Source organism: Guillardia theta, assembly GCF_000315625.1.
Source record: "Guillardia theta CCMP2712 unplaced genomic scaffold GUITHscaffold_40, whole genome shotgun sequence".
NCBI lineage: Eukaryota > Cryptophyceae > Pyrenomonadales > Geminigeraceae > Guillardia > Guillardia theta.
The window spans coordinates 280,937-300,588 of NW_005434634.1; the positions used below are offsets into that span (position 1 = coordinate 280,937).

Sequence of the window (19,652 nt, forward strand, 5' to 3'; positions counted from 1 at the left end):
TTCTCGGTTCCATCGACAGCAGTAGATTGGAGGATGAGGAAGAAATACTTTGACATGGCATGGAGGGAGGCTGTGGCAGTCTTGAATCTGCTGTACATCATGGGATCTGTGAAGACGCTAGAGGTAAAGTACTACTTGTTTGCGCGCTTCTGATGTGATGCCAGGCTTTCAAATGGACTTACTGGACATCCAAGATTGCTCTTCTAGATGCAGATCCCAGTGTGCAACCGTTTGATACACAACACACGGCAGTGTTCTCCCTAGCTCTCATCGTACTTCCCATCACGGTTTTCGGACCCGTCATCAACTTTGTTCTCCTGTACATCGGACATCGGCTGAGAATGTTGGATGACCCGAGCTTCCGCATTAGGTTCGGGTTCCTGCTGGATCCGTTTGAGAGGAGATTTTGGTACTGGAACTTGGTAGTGTCCCTCCGAAAGATGATCTTCGTCTTGTCGCTTGTGTTTTTACAGCACAATCTCTTCCTTCAGAAGTTTTTTCCTCTCCTTGCAGTTTGCATCAACTTCATCTTAAACATCGTTTTCAGACCCTACAATCTGGAAAGGAACAACCTGCTGGAAAATTTCCTGCTCCTGATCTTGATGCTGCTGCTCCTACTCGGCATGATCAGCCCGATAGACATCGCGCTGTATCATGATACCAATGGCAGGAATGATCCTGGTCCATATGAAACAAAGATCATTTTGGTCACCATTGCAGCTCAGTTTCTCGTTCAAGTCGTTTCTATCAGATGTATCATATCTGAGGTCGTGGAGGCGCAACTGCGAATGCCGCTGTGGGCTAGAGCTCCCCTGATGATTATCCTTGCAGCGCTCTCATCCCTGAAAGGACTAGTCAGTATGACAAAGATCATGTCAGCATACATCTTGAAACCAACGTCAGACCCCGAGGAAGTGAAGGATTCCAAACCTGCCAAGTTACACTACAAGGCAAGTGACGAGGGCCAGGTGATCACTGGTGATCACTACGCCGACATCTGGTGGCAGAAGTTGTTCAAGATGCGCAAGACAAAGGACGCGCTGAGCAACGACGCCTTCCGTGTCAAGAAGTTAAAGGAGGTGCATTGGCTTCAGAACAGATTCACCATTCGCAAGCGAGCCTTCCACCTGGAGAGAAGGATGGAGCAAATATATCAGATCGACAGCAAGTCCATGCAGATCCTGCGGTTGGAACGCGAGCTCTCAGAAGCCCTCGATGCAGCCATCGCTTACGCGCGTCGAGAGGAGGGCGAGTATGCTGATCAGATGTACGACCTGGAGACGGAGCATGAAATTCTTTGCAAAGATTACGAGGAGGCTAAGAGGAAGTATGACGAAGAAGCTGAGAGACTGAGCGAGATCGAAGATGAAACCAACTTCTACCAAGCTCAGTTGGATGCTAACATAAGGAAGGTTGGTCAAAGTGAGGAGTGGAAGGGGAAGTTTCTTAGTGAAAAGGTGAGTCTCGATCCCTGGCCTCTCACTCTCTTACACTCGCACAGGCAAAGCGTGAGAGACTGGAGCAAGAGATTGTTGATTTACAAGCTCAAATCAATCAGATTAATCTGGCAGGCCCCAAGGAAGACTGACTTGCTCGACCTTCAGCGCTGCGGGTCGACGGTCGTCTGCATGAGGCCAACCACATGAGCGAGCACACCTGACAGGATGTCAACACAAGCAGCAGCAACCCACTGCCATCCTTACTGGTTGCCAGGGCTCCCGGCGTTCTCTTGTTGGCGCTGCTGCGAGTAATGCGCTTAGCGCCCATTGTGAAGGGCGTGCGATGCAGGTGGTATCCTCCCTCGAGCATCGAGATGATTCTCCCCTGCGTTGCAACTTGTCACGGGCGATGGCGAGGGGAAGGATACAAGGTACCTCACTGTACCGATCTGCTATCTCGCCAACCCGAAGCGTGAACCACTTGAAGTCTTCTTCTGTCAGCTGCAGCCCTCCGTCGTTACCCAGCACGTCCTCAGCATGCCCGTCAAAGCCCGAGGAGAGGAAGATGAGGTTGGGTCGGAACGCGGCGAGGTGGGGGAGCATCTGGTTAGCTGCAATCTCTCGGAATCGATTTGATTCGGTTCCCCGGGGGAGAGGGATCGACAAGATGTTCGGGTTGCCGTCCACCACCCCTACTTGTCGGCTGTCAGGGTAGAACCCGTCGTCCTGCAAGTGGATGGAGGCAAAGAACACCTAGCGGGCAGTCAGAGGGAGGGGTCGGGCCAGTCAAACTGCTCACGTTCTCGGGGTCCGTCTCGTCGAGCCAGGGCTTGTAAGATAGAGTGCTGAACTGCACGCCGAACCTTAAAGGAGGAACATCAGACTGCAGACTCTTCAGTCACACGTTTACCCGGCGTTACGCAGCCGATAGCGAGGCCGAAGGTTCATGACGCAGGCAGCCGTCCCGTCGCCATAATGAGCATCGAAGTCTATGATGGCAATTCGCTGTAGAATCCCCTTGTAATTGTACCTGTGAGATAAAGAGTGACTGACAGTGACAGCCTTGCTTCACGGCGCCAACCTCGCATACGCTGCTGCGATCGCAACCGAGTTGAGCAGGCAAAACCCCTGGGAGGGAGACAAGCGCCCTGCATCATCTGCCACCTGACCCGACGGTCCAGCATGGTGCCCAGGAGGACGGCAGGGCACAAACACCCTCTTTGGCCCTCCTATCTGCATCACCCGATCTACAGCATAGCAACCTGCTCCTGCACAGACGGCGGCAGCATGGAAGGACGAGCTGCAGATGTTCGTCTCCTGTACTTCATGGTCAACCACTCCAAGGCCGAGAGATAAGTCACCCCGTCTCCGAGCTCAGCAACCATCCCCGAAGTCAACGTAGAGCACTTTCCCTGTAGCTCGCACACATACTCCCAGCTGCGCGAGGTCATCAAATGTTGAGGATGAGGAAGAGAAGAGGAGAGAGCGGAGGAGAGAGGAAGAAGAAGAGAAGGAAAGAGGGCGAAGAGGAGAAGGGGAAGGAGTAGCAAGACTTTACTCGTGTACACGCAGGATGTCTGCCATCGGCGCTTCCAAGTTCCATTGCTCCCACAGGAGATGATCGCGCAGCGGATGCTGAGACGAATTTGAGTCTCTTCTCTTCACTCTTGTCCCATGCCCTCAAAGCTCACCTGTGAGAGGACTCCTCCTTCCCCGATGAGCACGTCCATCCTCTCCTCGGCCTCCTGGTGATCTTTCTTGACGCGATGCATCTGAAACGCCCCGCTGCTCGCAGAGGTCAAGGTCAAGCTCCCATCCTCCTCCTCCTCCTCATTCTCTTCCTCGTCCTCGTCCTCCTCCCTCACCTGTAGACAATCAGGACCTGTGGCTGGTAGCTGCTGTCTTGTGGATGCTTCTCCGTAGTCATAAGAATCTCCTTCTCGTCCAAGTGCTTGCTATGAGGGAGGCTCGACGATAAGTGGCCGATGGCTTTGGTCACCACGTTCAGCCCCTGGGTGACATGGTCTAGTTTCCAGGACATGACCTGCAGGGCCTCCTGATCCACCAGCTGGGAGTTGGGGCCCTTGGGAGGAGGATAAACACTTTCTCGTTGAAGCTCCTGCTGCTGTAGGTAGGCAGAGCTCCTGCTTCTGAGCATCGCCACGTCTTCCCCTGGTCTGATCTGCTCCCCTCGTGCAAACGAGTACTCTTTCGGAGGGAGGCTGGGATGCATGCTGCTGAACGTGTAGCGCTTGTCCGGGTCCGAGGCCTCATACCTCCTCCCAACCACGTCGCTCCCCTGCCTGTAGCTCTCCTCCTGCAGATGGATGTCTGCTCGCCTTGCGAGGGGATCGTCGATTCCAGCAGGAGGGGCATGAAAAGTCTTGGGGGGAGAAGCCATGCTATCGGCACCATAGATCCGCTTGCTGTACTGCGGTGATATGTCAGTGTACGGCACACTGGCCATCTTGGCAGCAGCTGCTGATTGAATGCTGGCGGCAAGCTGGGGATCATGGAGCTTCATGCTCGCTTCTTGCGAGGGAGTAGCAAACTCTTGGTAACCCTCGTACACAGCGTTGGAAGGCAGCTTGCTGTCCTCCTGATATCTGCTCCTCTCCTGCTGATACCCCTTCCTGTAGGAAGGAAACGAGGTTTTCATCCTTGGGCTCGACGACTTCCCTCGTTGAAATTCTTGCTGCTGCCCATGCATGCTCGAAAGAACCTCCGCCTGCTGGCTGTTTGCTTGCGGGGCTGCTGTGCTGGGCGGTTGTTTCTGGCCAGTAGAGGATGACAGTTTCTCAACGAGCTGGAGGAGACGCTGAGCTTCCTGTGGAACCTCCCGACCTTCGCCGGTCTCCCCTGACTTTGACTGACCCGTCTGGGAGATGAAGGGCTGGATGTAGGACAGCGGATCCTGAGGAGCAAGACCGGACAAGAAGTAGTTCACCCTGCCCTTGAGCTTTTCTACAGATTCCCTGGACCCAGTGATCACAATCGACAACTTGTCATCGCCTCCATCCTCCACATTCTCAGCATCCTTGCTGCTGTTTTGTGACTGAGGGCTCCACGAGGGGATGTAGATGTGCGATCGCAACATCTTTGCCTGTGCTTATCATCAAACGTGCATTGCGCTTGTTCGAACTTTCACCTCATGGCACAGCAGTCGCGCATTCTTACCGTGAGTTCCTATGACCAGACCCACCTTCGACCTGGACACAGGAACTTCAACTCGGACCTGGTCTCCTATCAACCCAGTCATCTCCAAGTAAATCACCATTGCAGGATCAGTACGGTGCGATTGGATGGCCGGGAGAGCAGGTTGAGGAGCAACGGCAGGACCGGGAGGAGGAGAGGTTGCCAGCGAGTTGTTTGACTCTGTATATACATTCAGGTCACTTGGGGGAGGAAAGAGGAACAACAACCGTCGGAACTGGACTTGTGATGAATTTCTGCTGGACTAGAACGAGCGAGGAAAGCCTCATATCCTCCCTCTGTCAAGGTGTCAAGCACCTGCCAAGTGAACTCAGGACGGGAAGTGTACTGGATAATTGACACGAAGGGGCAGATTAGCAGGAGAAGTCTTGTAGGGGATTGCTGGGACGGTGAGAGGAGAGATTCGACACGCGAATGGAAAGGGAGAGGGAGAGAGAAGAGCGGGAGATAGGGAGAGAGGGGGAGGGGGGGAAGGGGGGGAGGAGAGAGAGAGAGAAGGGGGAGGCAAGCAAGTGAAACATGAGACCGGAGGAGCTGGGAGGGGTTGGAGAAGACATGGGATCTAGATGGGTATACATAGCTCAATGTAAGGGTCTCAGCTCCTTTCTTGGATGATGCGCTTCGTTTCATACGACTGCCATTGATCCAGACCGAGCAGCAGAATTGGATAAGTTCGTGGGGTAGTCCGACGCGAGAAACCTCAACTTTGGGCTGGATGCAAGCACGGGTAAGGAAGGAGAAAAATGGGAAATGGAGACGGGAGACGGGGAGGTACAGTAGAGACTTGCAATATGAGAGTGGAGGGATGGTTCGAAGGGAGTGAATGAGATGAACAAACTCACATCAGAAAGCGAGTTCGCCCTGCAGTATGACTGAATCCCTTCGAAGAGCTCCGAGGAACTTCGTGGGTTTATTGATTGCGCGCGAGGGGTACCAGTACCCGGCCCTTGAGCCCCCGTGTCGTTGGGACCCGACAAGATCTGTAGCAGACGGCTCTGATTCACCATCGTTGCATCCTGCGTTCCATTGAGTTGCTCCTCCCTCCCATCGCCGGCACTCGAGCTTTCATCTCCGTCGTCCACGTTGAGGAACAACTTTGCAGCGGGAGAAAGCTTCAGCCTGTCGTCGATCTTCTGCTCCTTGTCAGCTACAGAGGCAGTTGACCTCTCCTTCTGTCCTCCCTCTCCAGCCGGGTCGGTTGACTCTTCGCTATCCATCGAGCTCAGGTCGTCATAGAAGTCGCCTCGAGATTTGCGAGGAAGACCCCCTCCTCCCCGCATGTGCAGCAGCAGAGGGTCCCTGTACCGACCAGCGGATAGGCTCGACAGGAGCTGAGCTTCTCTGAAGCAGCATCTCCCTGCTATGCTACCTCCTCCTCCTCCTCCTCCTCCTTCCCCTGCCCCCGCCCCCGCCATTGCGAGCATTGTCGCCAGCATACATTGCGCCCATTGCATTCGGCCCCCGGAAACCCATGGGGCACAAGCTGAAAACTACCTCAACTTGTCGTATACAACTTTACTGCCCCATACCCTCCGCCTCAGTTGGCGTCAATGGCAGAAGGATGAGCAGGAGAGGAAGGGCGGCAGTGCCGCTGCTGCTGCTGCTGCTCATGTGCTACTTTGTGCCATGCTCGACGAGCAAGGAGCAGGAACGAGATCAGGCGGCGCAGAGCTCCAGACTGTTGAGAGAGTCGCTGCGAGCTGAGGCAGAGGGCAGGTTGAACGATGCCATCGCCTTGGCTGCAAAGATGCCGCAAGATGTTTTCGCGGTGTTCAGACAGGGGAAACTGATGATGAAGAAAGGAGACTTCAGAGCAGCACATGCTGCGTTCTCTGCCGTAGAACAGGTAGAGCCCTCCTTTCCTTCCTTGCTCAGCCACATCGCTTTCTTGTACTTCAAGGTACAGGAGATGAAGGCAAGCATCGCCTATTGTTTGAAAGCGCTTCAAGTTTCTCCCCTTGATCTGCGTGCAAACAGCATCTTGAAGAGGATTTTGAGAGCACCTGGTCCTTTTCCGCTCGAGGTGCAAGAGGTGCAGAGGCAGTCTCAAAACGCCATATTACAATCCCACCTCCGAGGTGGCTTCGTTCATCAGCATGAAAGAATGCAGAGTAAAGTTACAGACATCTCCTACAATGGTAAATGAATCTATAAGAGGACACTATTGTTGCATGACGATCATGTTTGCAGGTAAACAAGTGCGGCTGGTGTCTTCTGCTAATTCTCTTTATTTCCAATGCCTCGCAAACCTCGTTGGATCCATTCAGCTCCGAGAGCCGAACTTGAACATCACTATCTACGACATGGGATTCGATGAGCTGGAGAGTATGGTTGTCAGCGACTGGAAAAATGTTCAACTCGTTCGATTCCCCTTTGAAAGCTACCCTCCGCATGTCCGAAACCTGAGGAACTATGCTTGGAAGCCCTTGGTGTATCGTGAAGCGCTCATGAGAGATTCGATGATCCTGTATCAGGTCTGTCTTGCAGACTCTTCTCCAGCCTCGAGCTCTCTGACGAACCCTTGATAGGATGCTGGACAGGAGCTCTGGCAACCTGTCGGTCTCATCGAGGACATCATAGCCAGAGATGGTTATTTCTTCGTCATGCAGGGTGAGAAGACCTTGCCGGAAAAGATACATCCTGCGAGCATGCAGTTTCTGGGGTTCGAGGCCAACGATTTGCGTGGGAAGGATATGTGCGCTGGCGGCATTCAGGGGTACATGAACACGAGCCGTGCAGTACAGGAGGTGCTGGGAAGCACAATCAAATGCGCCCTCGATGAAGACTGTATCGCCCCGAAGAAAGCTGATCAGTCGAACCATCGTTTTGACCAGGCCATCTTCTCCATGTTCATGTCAAGACACTTATACAGGTTGAGAAGTGTTGACTTCACTATCACCGTTGACAACCTGCCCAGGTGCCACTGCTCATGGATCTTTCGAGCGTATTTGGAAACTGCGCGATTGAAGGAAGCAGATGTATTCGATGTCCGTGACGGATTTGGACATTTCTATCCTCTTCTCTTCTCAAGGAGATGCGGGAGCAATCAAAGCTACTTCCCAATTTTCCGACACATGTAAATTAATTTCCGCTGATCGCATGTATTCAATGTGAATGCCAAGGCTCTTCGATGTTAGTGTCGCCATCTCGGCTTTCATGATGTCACTATGCGCATTTCTCTAGAGTTGTCGTCACTTAGGGTGTCACTTGCGGTTCTCCATAACGTGCTTTAGCTTCTTCCCTGTGTTCATCTGATCCCATGCGTAATCCACCATTCCACTCAAGAAGATGGAGCAAACAATAAGAGGAAACGCCACCATCGCCCCAGTGATGGTGCCCCGCCTCCATGACGTCTGGTAGCCTGGTTGAGGGCCTTGTGCCCAGCTCGACTCCCATGATGCTCCGCTCCTGCTGCGCCATGCCCCAGCAGCACGCGTTGCTTGAGAAGCAGACATTCCTGAGTGATAGCCGTACATAGATCTGCTGTCATACTCCTTCCTCTTCAGCGGATCTCCCAACACCTTCTCGCAATGTCAAATCGGGAAGCAAAGGCGCATGATCGTGCTTGAGATTTACCTCATACGCAGCATTCACTTCCTTGAACCTAACCTCCGCTGTCTTGCGTTGGTCCTCAGGAGCAACGTCTGGATGAAACTTCTGCGCGGCTTGTAGATAAGCTTTCTTGACTTCTTGCTGAGTTGCGTTCTTTGCAACACCCAAGATAGAGTAGTACTCCATCATTTGCTGGTAGACGTCCCTGATGAGACCAATTCGTGGATATGTTGTGTTACAACTCTATCAATCACAGTATCTTCCTCTTTTCTTATATCTTCTAAGGCTGTCCACTTAGCTCATGAATGTTTCCTCTCCTCTTTTCGCCCGCACCAGCATTCACAAACCTCGCGGCATGGCGTCTTGGAAGGTGTCAGAATTATAGTAAAGTGGCACGGAGTCCGGGCCCGGCGCCGGGCCCGGGCCGCGAGCCTCCGCTCACGTCAGACTTTGCGCGGACTGAAAGGACTCAGTCTTTTAATACTGATGACAACTGAGACTCTACTTAGTTACATGCCAGGACTCAATCACCTCGGATCTTCTCCTCGATCTGCTCGAGAGTCAAGCCCCTGCGTTCCATGTCAGCATACTATGATACCGTGACGTATGGACTGGGCGACAGCAGGTGGTCACCACCTAGTTTCAGGGACCATCTTAAATTCAAAAGCAACGGCAGCGACTGCGATCGCAGCGAACTGAAGGAACAGCAATGTCTCTCCGAGACTCTGTCGTTCACTTTCAAAAGCGAGAGTGACCTTGAGGTAGGTCAGCACGAGCCTCGGAGAGCATGAGGGTAAGGGATCAGTACCAGGACGTTGGAGCCAAAGTTTGCAAGGGTGCCAACGGACACGGCAGCAGCTCGGATCTTGAGGGGAAACACTTCCGAGAGAATTAGCCAGCTGGGAGAGATGGTGTCACTCACTAAGCCATTCAAGCTCAGCTGGGGCTCACGTGATGGGCCCAAAGCCAATCTGGTAACAGCCGACGTATGCAACGATGGAGGCGATCACCGCAGACTGCTCCAAGTCAGCTCAAGGGGCAGCACGGCGACTGCTGCACTAGCAGAAGCTCACTTGATTGATTGAGTCCGCTCCTCCTGAAAATAGAGCCGCCAGCACCAGCAGAGAAACGGCCATGCCTGCTCAAAGTCAGGAAAGCGGCTGAGAACAGGATCCGCCACCAGAGGTGCCCAGCAGCAGCAAAGGCCTCCGACCCCACTTCGGGTCTTCAACAAGGTTCACGGATAAGAGGGTCATGATTGCCTGCAGGAATCATCACTCCTCCTCCTCAATGGCTGCTCTCCCTTCCTTGAACAGCCCTACTCCAACCGCTGCTTCGAACCCCAGCCCGGCCCTTTCAAAGATCCTGTTGGCGTAGTAGAGGACTGAAGGCTGTTTGGATCAGTCAGTCAAGTACATCTCTTGAACAACCAGTTAACCTGTCCCGAGAGCTGCTGAAATAGAACGAGTCCCACACCAATGGTTAAGGCCTTGCGGTTGGTTGAGTCGGAGACCAAGCTGGAAGGAGGATGAGTAAAGGTAATCAAAAAAGCATCAAGAAAACGAGAGACCGTGAGAATGATTCTTGGAAAGATTGTTGTTTCTCGTTCGGATCAACCATGGATGCCATGGAAGTGACTTGAATCTTTGCCTCGTCTGAACTCACTTTGGACAACTGGAGAACACTTTGAATCTGGTAGAATTTTGAGAATTCTTACAGCTTGGACTGCTTCCTCCGCTTCTTGAGTTCTGCCACGCAGAGCCAACCAGCGTGCTGATTCGGGGATGAAAGTAGTTCCTTTTGTAACCCTCAGGAACGCATGAGATACTTGGAGATGGAAAACCTAGAATCATCGCAGCTTCGATTGGTAGAGCTGCAGCCAAGACGTTCCTCCAAGCCCTGACAAGTCCACGTTAAGTCTTCTGCTCCCCCATAAAATTTCGCTTGACCCGTCATCTCCAAAAGCTGCTCCTGTGGCGTAGCCAGCAACGATGCCCAACACGATGGCTGCCTCCTTGAGAGATACGAGCTTGCCACTACAGAGAAGCACTTGAGCAAGGAGACGTTCATATCCTCTCATTACCGCAGCTCCGACGGTGCCGTCTCAGCAATGTAAAGAGGGGCTGCATGCATGGCTGTTCCGATCCCCAACCCGTAGAGGATTCGACTACCGATGAGCATGCCGAAGCTCGAAGAAGCCGCCTACAGGAGGAATGGCTTGAGGTCGCACACGAGCAGCCAGCGATGAACCTGCAGGGCCGTTCCCAACGTGTAGAGAAAACCAGAAGCTATTAGCTCCTGCTTTCTACCGAAGTATCTATCCCCGATCTGAAACAGCAGCGTCACATGAGAAGAACCTTCATCTGAGAAGCAAGATCACAAAGATAAGAGCCCCGGAAGCCGCAACTGCTCCGAACAAACTTCCACTTGCGACCAGGCCGAGCTGAACTGGATCCAGAGTCCCGAAGAGAGTTTGTTTCTCGCCGAGAATCCGCACGACCTATCAAGCAGAACTCAGTGATCAGGGTCACCCATCACTGTCATCCCTCACCGCACTGGATGCTCCGATGTCGTACCCAAAGAGCGCTCCTCCCGCAGCCGGCACCAAGAATGGCACGAGCCTAAAGCCAGTAGGATCACTGTGCTGCAGAGAAATTCCATGCTTCACCAGGGAGGGATTCCGTTGGGAGCTGCTGCAGAAGCTGAGGATCCGGAATCGTTCTCGTTGGGATTGGACTGCATGCAAACTTCCATGCCCTCGTGAGCCAGGCAACAGCATCGTTGCACACAATTTCGACTCACAATGCAAGGTACTTCTTCCCGGATACGGTCGAATCTTTCCTCTTCTTCTGTCAACCATGCTCGCAAGGCACGAGCTCGCCGTCCGCATCAGTACTCCCTTGCTCGGAGCATTGGGGATGAAACACTGTGCCATGCTGGGCAGACATAGAACGCAGGTCAAGAGGGCGAGAGCCATGCGCGCCATTTCTGGAGGTGAGAAGAAGAAGAGGAAGAGAAACAAAGTTAGATCAAATCTTTCAATCGGCCATGGCGCTCTAGGATACAGTCGTTGCATCTTCATGGGACTCTAGGATACAGTCGTTGCATCTTCATAGCACTCTAGGATACAGTCGTTGCACCTTTTCCCTCCTCTCCTTGTCCTTCGCCCTTCCTCTCTCCATCTGCGACTGCCCGTTCCTTTCATACTTCCTCCATTTTCTTGCTTACGGCTCACAGAGGAGTATAAGCGGGTATAAGCCGTGTATGAGCAATATAAAAAGGTCTAATGGACGCATTGTGTCACGAGGATATCGGAGAGATAAGGGCGAGGGAGGACAAGAAAAGAAAGAGAAGAAGAGAAGAAGAGAAGAAGAGAAGAAGAGAAGAAGAAGAAAAGAAGAGAAGAGAGAGAAGAAGAGAAGAAAGAGAAGAAAGAGAAGAGAGAGAAGAAGAGAAGAGAGAGAAGAAGAGAAGAAAGAGAAGAAAGAGAAGAGAGAGAAGAAGAGAAGAGAGAGAAGAAGAGAAGAAAGAGAAGAAAGAGAAGAGAGAGAAGAAGAGAAGAGAGAGAAGAAGAGAAGAAAGAGAAGAAAGAGAAGAGAGAGAAGAAGAGAAGAGAGAGAAGAAGAGAAGAAAGAGAAAAAGAGAAGCGAGAGAAGAAGAAGAGAAGAGAGAGAAGAAGAGAAGAAGAGAAGAAGAGGAGAGAAGCAGAGGAGAGAAGCAGAGGAGAAGAAGAGAAGAGAAGCAGAGAAGAATCAGAGAAGAAGAGAAAACTGAGCAGATGAGGAACTTTGAGGGTGTTGGGGGGTTGCCAATTTATTTCGTGTTTGTGACTTTCAGAGCAGAAACATGCTGAGTCCTGATTCTGGAGCATCGTAGAGTGACAACAGATCGCTAAGTATCATGTCAACTGTATTGCAACATCAGTTGCAAGTAGGAGCTTCGCTGACCTTGGGTGCTATCTCCTTGTACTACATTTACAAGCGGTGAGTGTTTGATGTCAAGTTTATTGGGTTCTGATGCGTTTCCAGCCTTGCCAGTCATGTTGCCGATGACAGGGTCCATCATCTCAACAAGACAGGTGATGTTGTTACTCTGCTTATCTGCTAGTGACATGTCATGCACAGTCAAAAGTGACATAGGAAGTACAGACAGTGAGTTGCCCAGCGCTTTTCCGCATAGTGACCCTTGTTGCTCCTGAGCAGCCTCAGATGCCTGGCTTGAGAGAGCGAAGCTGCTCATCGGAGATAGTGGCATCCAGAACTTGAAAGACGCTCATGTTCTTGTCGTTGGAATGGGTGGAGTTGGAAGGTGAGATGCTCTCGACAACAGTACTAGTTTGAGTGACCTGAGTTTGCTCGGCAGTTTTGCAGCGGAATTTCTGGTTCGAGCAGGTAAGGGAGAAAGCAAATGACTTGAAGATAAATCACTTCAAGATGTGATTGTCGGGTTGACAGGAGTTGGAAAACTTACCATCATAGACGGAGATGACGTCGACCCGACGAATCGTAACAGGTTTGCTCTGCTCCGCGTAGTTGAGAAAGTCATGTTGATGGGTTAACAGACAGCTCTGTGCGCTTGTCTCCACCCATCACAAGTACAAGGCACCAGCTCTTATCTCACACGTTCACACCTCACTTGCTTGCCCCTCCTCGTGCAGGTGGACGTGATGAAGGAAAGGCTGCTAGACGTCAACCCGGCCGTCAAGATCGAAGGCACAATATTGACTGCACGCAAGGGGAGTCGAAGTGACTTGCAAGCAGCTCTGGCCAAGTTCTTAGAATGCGAGGAGTGCTTGACTCTGATCGGTCAGCTCATGCTGGTGAACAAGCTCTCTGCTCCCGTCTGACGTTCGAGCTTCAGAGAGCGGCGGGTTCGACTACGTCGTGGACTGTATCGACAGGTGACCTCACCTCAAGCTTTCTCTGCCTCATGTCTACGTCCTGCAGCCTCCAGCCAAAGTTGCACCTGATGCATGTGAGGCAAGCGATGGAGCTCGACGGGTTTGACGGAGCTGACAGGCGGCCCTCAAGAGCTGTGTGCCGATCGTGAGCTCCATGGGAGCTGGCGGCAAGGTGGACCCATCCAAGGTCTGAGCTGAAAGGTTGCACGGCGGGCTTGTCAAAGTGTAGCTACAGGTGGACCTAGCGGACATCTCGAAGACTGACATGGACCCGTTCGCTAAGTTCATACGTGAGTGGAGCAAGGAGGATAGGTCGGGAGAGCCTGATGGCAATGGAACCTTGTGGCAGGAAAGAGACTGCGCAGGCAGTTTGGGATTTTGAGGTGGCGGAAGTTTTGACCCATATCGTGTGTGCTCACTGGTTGCTGTAGCGGAGTTGCCTGCGTGTTCTCGACGGAGAAACCAGACCCGAATTCAATCAAAGTCACTGACGGTGAGGGTGAGTATGATGTTAAAGGTACTTGACCAGTCGACAGGCTCGCGGTACAAGAAATCTTACTACGGCACTATCTCTTACTTGCCCGCCGTCTTCGGCATCCATGCCGCGTCTCTCGTCATAAGGTAGCGCATGCTCTCACTCTCTGCCCCGGTCCGTGAAGATGCTGGCAGAGAGCTGGGGTACAAGAAGAAGATCGTCTACACCAAGACAAAGCGACATCTGCTCAAACAGGTTCCTCCTTTCTCCCTCCCTCTCCTCGTCCTCCTCGTCCTCCTTCTCTTCCTCGCCTCTTCCTCCTCCTCTTCCTCCTCTTCTTCTTCCTCTTCTTCTCAAACCGATTGTTCATCTCGTCAGGGAAGATCCGCAGCCTACAACTCCGACTTCCTCACACGTCAGCGAGGAGAGCAGGAGGGAGAGCAGGACGATGACGAGGATGAGCCTTAGCAGAATCTTGCTCGAACACTGAACCCTCCTCGGCCCTCTCATTCCTCGTTGGGCTAGCCAGGAGGAGATTCATTGTGCTACCTTACCATCACTAATCAGATTTTCCCTATCCCTTCTTTTATGAATTTCCGGTCATTAGCAACCCAGACTTGGAAACTTCCATTTGGCCGGCAAAATGATGAATTTTCTTTCAGAATCTCCTAAGAAGTTTTAAGACGAAAGAACAAGATTTCAAGATTGGTCAATCATGAAGTTCAGGGTGTGATACCACCTGTTCGTCTCATTTCACTTTGTTTGATTTCAGTCCACTAGTTTTGTATTATTCAGACATTAACGCGCCATCAAACCTGCTCCTACTTTCCCGTCCTCCTCCCTCCCTCCCCCTCTCGCGCCCTCCTCTTTCCTCCTTCAACCTCCGTCTCCGAGCTCTATTCCTCCTCTCCTTCCTCTCCCTCTCTTTCCCTCTGTCTTGCGATCTTCGGCGACTCATCAAAACATGGCACTTTGTGATCCGTCCATGGAGTTTCGCACAGGGCAGCATTGCGGGTGATATGGCGCACCCGTTACGATATCTCGTCCTGCATCCCAGTCATGTCTTTCTCAAAGCAAACAGAAAGTCAACCTGCGCAAGGCAAGTACGTGTGCTTGCCAACCTCTGTCGGGCTATCGGCGATCAGAATTTTCCTGAGGATCTCGTGAGAGAGGGCGGGGAGAGGAGGAAAAGGAGGAGGAAGAAGGAGGAAGAGGAGGAGGAGGGAGGAGGAGGGCAGTGGACTGCCATACTTGCAATAGATGCACTTGGTGGAGAAGAGCGAGCGGAAGTGAGAGAGCCAGATGACAAAGTCAGAGAGGACTTGCTCCTGCGAGCTTGAACGGTTCCTGGACATCAACACGTGAGGAAGCGAGGACCGATGAAACTGTCAGAAGCACCTTGAACGCAAGGTGTGCAAGACAGCATAGGCTTCCTGCAGCAGAATGTGAGTACGACGAGACATCTTCGAGCTGACGCCACCTGGTTGATAGCCCGAAAGATTGCATGGGAGGACAAGTCCCAGGGGCCCAAACTCTCTGTGATCCCGCTGATACTTATCGCGTCCATTCGAAGGAACCCTGTACCTGTATTGACCGTCACTCTCCCACGGCGTGCGGTCTCCTGTTGACGTACCGCTGCTGAACTGACCCTTGTCGCTGCCAAGAACTCCGTCGCCGCCATCCTGAGACCTTTCAGCACACGGGAGCGAAGGAGAACACAAGGCTGCACGTGCGAGTCATGCTGGTCGATGTGCATCATGTCTTCCACGTTGTCAGACATGAGCGCGTTCCCGTCTCTTGACGAGTCGGGTCGAGGAGTTCCTGCACGACATGTCTTGAGTCGCAAGAGTTGTCACATCTGCATCTCACCCGATCCAGCAGCACCCGTGTTGGGTGTACCTACCGCCGCCATCTTGCTCTTGGCCTCGAAGTCTTCTGCATGGAATCGACTGGATCCACAGGGTCAGATACCAGAATCTCCGCATCAACGAAGAGATGCTCACCGAATCGACAAACGAGCAGTCAAAACACCCTGAAAGATCTCCAGGTGAGAATCTGCAGGAGCACGGGAACCTCTCTCCGATCACCTGCACCCCGATGACAAGAACGAACCTCTTGGGGTTCGTTGTGGAGGAGGAAAGGTCCGCCGGGGACGCCCTGTTCGTTGAGAGGATCAAGATGCAGCTAGACGCCGCTGACTTGTCTCACCGTTCCAACAAGACAGAGATGTTGGGGATTCGTCTGAGGGCCGAAACATAATGGACCAAGGAATTCATCTGCAGAGCCACTTCATGAAATTTCCTCAGTGACTTTCGAACGTCACCGTGATAGTCATCAGTGGCTGCCCTTGCCTGACTATCTCCCCCTCCTTCACCAGGTGGACGGATATGACACCTTCAGCTGCCGCTACGACGTTGACCACCTGGCTGTCCTTTGCTTGCTGCATGTCCTATCCTTACAAGAGACATCACAGCTGCAAACGCTCACCATAATCTGCGCTGCCAAGATCCCCTTCTTCATGTTCATTCCCGCCCGTTGCAACTTCACAACGCGACCAGCCACCTGATGGAAGAGTGAGCGCAGACCGTCCCTGGAGCCGCACGAGGAGGAGTCAGGACTGACTCACCGCCGCTGCCATCTCGCTCCTCGAATCCGGCAGCAGCTCAGCATCGGGGTCGTCGGTCAGTCGGGGCCTCTTGGATTTCAAGCAAGTCGTTGGGAATTTCTGTGCTCTGAACTTTGCGAAAGAATTTGCTGCGACTCCCAGTGACTTGGGCAATCGATTCCATGCCTCTATCCTCTGTTGCGCCGTCTGCATCAGCTCAGCGACTCGCGAATCCATTCCCTTGAAAACAAACGCATCAGGTAACAACCTTCCCTGTCTTTCAGTCCCTTACATCAAGCCCAGTTCCAAACTGCTCGTAGCTCTGAGCAGCCACATCAACGTTTTGAGATGAAGTTGGTCGATCAATACGCTCAAATATCTTCAAACTCCATGTCAAAAAAAGTACATCACATTTTTGAAAATGGGTCACCTCACTGACACTGGAAGGCAGAATAGTCTGCGCATTCGAGCTAAGATTGGCGATCCTCTCCAAACTCGATTGCACGCGTGAAACTATCTTAGCCTGGTTCAGCTGACAAGGACAAAACTTCAGCGCGTGTTCTGCGGTGTTGAAAATTCCGCCATACCTGAGCCTCTGCACCGATGGAGAAGCCACTGATGAACTGAACCATCGACGCCCTGACGCAAACTAGTCAGAGAACAAACAAGATCTCCAAGAGGGCCAGCAAGACGAAGGAGGCTTCAGAGACTGAGAGGACTCGCTCAGATCCCCTCCTGGTTCACTGAGGTCGCTTGGAGGGCACAAAGGCAGGACGATGGAGGCAGGGAGCATGAAGAGCCCGGGGGAGAGGGAGAGGAAGAAGAGCCCTAGCAAGGACATGGCGAACCTGATCGACGAGATCTCCGCCATCATCTCCTCCAGCGTCTCCTCCGCCATCCCCTCCATCCTCGTCCTCTCGGCCACTGCGCTCCCGGGGACACGAGCGGGGATGTGGGTTGGGGTTTGCCCTGGGGATGTGGGGGGATGTGGGAATAAAGTTGCGACCATGGTCATTGTGGAGGAAGGGAAGGACGAGGAGGGCGAGGGGATGTAGATTATGGTGATATGAACGTAGAAGTGTATGTAGATGATGATGTCGATGTAGATGATGATGATGTAGATGATGATAAGAACGGATGGGCAGCACGAGAGAGGATGAAGAGTATTATCAGAGGCGGTCTACGAAAACTGCCATGCATCCTGCCCTCGCCTTGCGGCATATGGAAGAACCCATCGCGCATGCTCGTCGCGTTCCTCCTCTTCAGTGGGATCTCTCTCTCTTCTGGAGAGGCAGTCAGCGCGTTCGCGCCAGGCGCCATGGACTTGTACGTGGAAACAACTGATGGAAAGTATCTTGGGATGAAAGAGATGGCGGAGGGTCAAGACTCGGTCACCCTGGTGGAGCACTGTTGTGATCTTATGTCCACCTTTCGCGTGAAAGAGTTCCCTGAGGGAAGGCATGCCCTGCAGAACGTTTATTCCGACAGGGTGCTGAGCATGACTGAAGGCAATTTCGTTTTCGTGCATGTTGAAAGCAACCGAAGCCAGTCGAATTCAACAGCAGAAATCATGTGGATCAACGACGAGCTGCTAGGATCGCACACTTGTAGCTTCAGGAGCGACGCTGGTTTGCTGTTGGGCTTCGACGAACAGGGAAAGCCGCGCGCACACGAGGTTGCAAGTGCTGGGCTGAGAGCGATGTTTCTTCTGAGAGACGAAGCTCACTATCGCAAACTTGATGAGCTGAGAGTGTCTGGTTTCACGGTCCTTGAGGTCGCTCATTGACATGCATGTGGCCCTTGCTTACCTTTCATCGGCTCTCAGGTGCTCGAGCCTTCAGAGGCTGAAGATGCTCGTGACGCGCTTCAGGGCATCCTCGAACGAAGCACAGGTGGGAGCGACGGTTATCAGATCAGGATACCCGACGTCGCTGTCCATCATCCCCTCTTCGGCGAACTCCTCGTGCACCCTGTGATCCTGGTCATGCTCAATGCCTCCCTTGTTGACTCTGACGATGAAAGTAGTTCCTTGTCCGAAGTTACCTCGGTCGTTACGCTCGATGTGCAACCTGGTCCAGCAACACACTGCTGCCGAAGATGGATCACCCGCGACTTGGCTGGCATGTAGGTAGGAGGATCAAAGGTTGTCATTTCACTCCGCTTCTAGGTAGATTACCCATACCATGACATCGAGATCGGAATGTGGCCGGACCTTCCTCTGGGACTCCAGGTTTCAGAGAGGTTGTGCGAGACTGCATTGAACTGCTCCTGGCTCAGGTCCTGTGGCTCTTGGACAATTTCACATCTGAGAATGGCGGCACCATGTTTTACCCAGGTGCTCGAGTGGTTGAAAGCAGACAGCGGACCGAGGGTTGATCGTCCCTTTTGCCAGGGTCCCACGAATTCTTCTCTCCCCCCAACATCGAGCAGTTTAGCACGCCTGAAGTAGCTCAGGCACGTGACGGAGCCAACACACTGACTGCATATCACCTTACTTGTCGCACGTTCAGATCCTAACGGCACCTGCTGGAAGCGTGCTGGTGGCTCACTCTGCCTGGTGGCACAGGCAAACGCAGAACAAATCTCCCAACCCCAGGCATGCCCTGCTGGGATGTTTCACGAGGTGCGATGATTGTAAGAACTGTCAGTCGACCAAGTGGAAGATCTCGGAGGCTCGGTCGGAGACCCGTCCCACTAAACGCAAGTATTGCAGGGGATTCGTTGTTCCCAAAGCAGACATGGAAACTCAATTTGACAAGATTTCTCAGGTAAAGCAAGTGACAATCTGTTCACAGGCGGGGCTCATTGCTTCTGCTTTTGCCCAGATGTCTTCATACTGGGCAAATCTCGATCCTCGACAACAGGCTGATCTGCAGCAACTGATGTTGGGCAGTCATTCGAGGGCTCTACGCGACGTGCAAGCCTAGTCCTGTGTATCGTACAGCTGATCTTGAGGCGGGTCGATATTCATTGTAATTAATGGTAGCAAAGTCTGTAGCAAAGTACGATTCATGGAATCGGGGGAGAGGGGGGGGGGGGGGGGGGGGGCTATCTTGACATCCTGCATGCAGGGTGAGAGACTTGGAGCAGCAGGACATGAACACACGCACAGCGATCGCTGGTTTCGCAAGCCCCTTGATCGCGTTCTCCATCACGATCCATTCTTGCTTCTCTCCGGATTTATCGTCTACAATCGTGCGCGTTCTGATCGCCACGTCACTGCACATGCCAACGGAGGAATGCGTCTTGCCCGTGAAATTTCGGAACGAAGCGAGAGAGGAAGGGATGATTGACAGCATCCTGAGGGCAAGCATTACACATGCCACGGCAAAATCAGCGTGTTGGCGCTTGCTAGCAAAGAGAGGAGAGGAGAACCTTGAGGAAATCGATTTCTTTCCTGCCACGAGCACCGGACTGCACAATCTTCAAGACAACCTTCGAGCAGCATGGAGCATGTTACTAACAGTT

General features: G+C 52.6%; 7 protein-coding genes across 7 annotated transcripts; 3 read left to right on the plus strand and 4 right to left on the minus strand.

The window, feature by feature from the left end:
- Positions 1 to 1,785: 1,785 nt before the first annotated feature.
- On the minus strand, positions 1,786 to 2,756 carry GUITHDRAFT_55637 (hypothetical protein; the record flags this gene model as incomplete). Its single annotated transcript, XM_005831405.1, has 4 exons — positions 1,786 to 1,824; positions 1,875 to 2,131; positions 2,360 to 2,469; positions 2,512 to 2,756. Coding segments are annotated over 4 exons (651 nt in total), but the record flags the coding sequence as incomplete, so codon positions are not given.
- A 3,457-nt stretch (positions 2,757 to 6,213) lies between these two features.
- Positions 6,214 to 7,732, plus strand: GUITHDRAFT_139723 (hypothetical protein; the record flags this gene model as incomplete). Its single annotated transcript, XM_005831406.1, has 4 exons — positions 6,214 to 6,498; positions 6,553 to 6,790; positions 6,843 to 7,126; positions 7,181 to 7,732. The coding sequence occupies 4 exons, from the start codon at positions 6,214 to 6,216 to the stop codon at positions 7,730 to 7,732; spliced, it is 1,359 nt and encodes a 452-aa protein (XP_005831463.1).
- Positions 7,733 to 8,225: 493 nt separating this feature from the next.
- On the minus strand, positions 8,226 to 8,384 carry GUITHDRAFT_53965 (hypothetical protein; the record flags this gene model as incomplete). Its single annotated transcript, XM_005831407.1, has 1 exon — positions 8,226 to 8,384. A coding segment is annotated over one exon (159 nt), but the record flags the coding sequence as incomplete, so codon positions are not given.
- A 343-nt stretch (positions 8,385 to 8,727) lies between these two features.
- GUITHDRAFT_109605 (hypothetical protein) lies at positions 8,728 to 10,958 on the minus strand (the record flags this gene model as incomplete). Its single annotated transcript, XM_005831408.1, has 16 exons — positions 8,728 to 8,773; positions 8,838 to 8,959; positions 9,013 to 9,103; positions 9,156 to 9,220; positions 9,278 to 9,342; positions 9,385 to 9,466; positions 9,533 to 9,595; positions 9,643 to 9,721; positions 9,922 to 9,952; positions 10,012 to 10,103; positions 10,154 to 10,240; positions 10,288 to 10,406; positions 10,455 to 10,532; positions 10,585 to 10,704; positions 10,756 to 10,825; positions 10,873 to 10,958. 16 exons carry the CDS (start codon positions 10,956 to 10,958, stop codon positions 8,728 to 8,730), a joined length of 1,296 nt encoding a protein of 431 aa, XP_005831465.1.
- Positions 10,959 to 12,104: 1,146 nt separating this feature from the next.
- On the plus strand, positions 12,105 to 14,047 carry GUITHDRAFT_163566 (hypothetical protein; the record flags this gene model as incomplete). The annotated part of the gene is made up of 17 exons (XM_005831409.1): positions 12,105 to 12,187; positions 12,233 to 12,282; positions 12,329 to 12,355; positions 12,407 to 12,512; positions 12,567 to 12,595; positions 12,659 to 12,716; positions 12,766 to 12,826; positions 12,862 to 13,009; positions 13,065 to 13,104; positions 13,151 to 13,178; positions 13,223 to 13,291; positions 13,340 to 13,394; positions 13,454 to 13,487; positions 13,536 to 13,597; positions 13,641 to 13,725; positions 13,774 to 13,834; positions 13,958 to 14,047. The coding sequence occupies 17 exons, from the start codon at positions 12,105 to 12,107 to the stop codon at positions 14,045 to 14,047; spliced, it is 1,086 nt and encodes a 361-aa protein (XP_005831466.1).
- A 489-nt stretch (positions 14,048 to 14,536) lies between these two features.
- On the minus strand, positions 14,537 to 17,193 carry GUITHDRAFT_109607 (hypothetical protein; the record flags this gene model as incomplete). The annotated part of the gene is made up of 18 exons (XM_005831410.1): positions 14,537 to 14,625; positions 14,670 to 14,731; positions 14,831 to 14,926; positions 14,978 to 15,012; positions 15,060 to 15,163; positions 15,213 to 15,261; positions 15,309 to 15,400; positions 15,449 to 15,528; positions 15,583 to 15,611; positions 15,667 to 15,736; positions 15,788 to 15,855; positions 15,903 to 16,019; positions 16,067 to 16,141; positions 16,206 to 16,424; positions 16,477 to 16,563; positions 16,615 to 16,716; positions 16,772 to 16,823; positions 17,033 to 17,193. The coding sequence occupies 18 exons, from the start codon at positions 17,191 to 17,193 to the stop codon at positions 14,537 to 14,539; spliced, it is 1,587 nt and encodes a 528-aa protein (XP_005831467.1).
- A 231-nt stretch (positions 17,194 to 17,424) lies between these two features.
- Positions 17,425 to 19,111, plus strand: GUITHDRAFT_109608 (hypothetical protein; the record flags this gene model as incomplete). The annotated part of the gene is made up of 8 exons (XM_005831411.1): positions 17,425 to 17,958; positions 18,010 to 18,165; positions 18,210 to 18,308; positions 18,352 to 18,414; positions 18,462 to 18,519; positions 18,577 to 18,629; positions 18,695 to 18,952; positions 19,010 to 19,111. 8 exons carry the CDS (start codon positions 17,425 to 17,427, stop codon positions 19,109 to 19,111), a joined length of 1,323 nt encoding a protein of 440 aa, XP_005831468.1.
- Between the last annotated feature and the right edge of the window lie 541 nt (positions 19,112 to 19,652).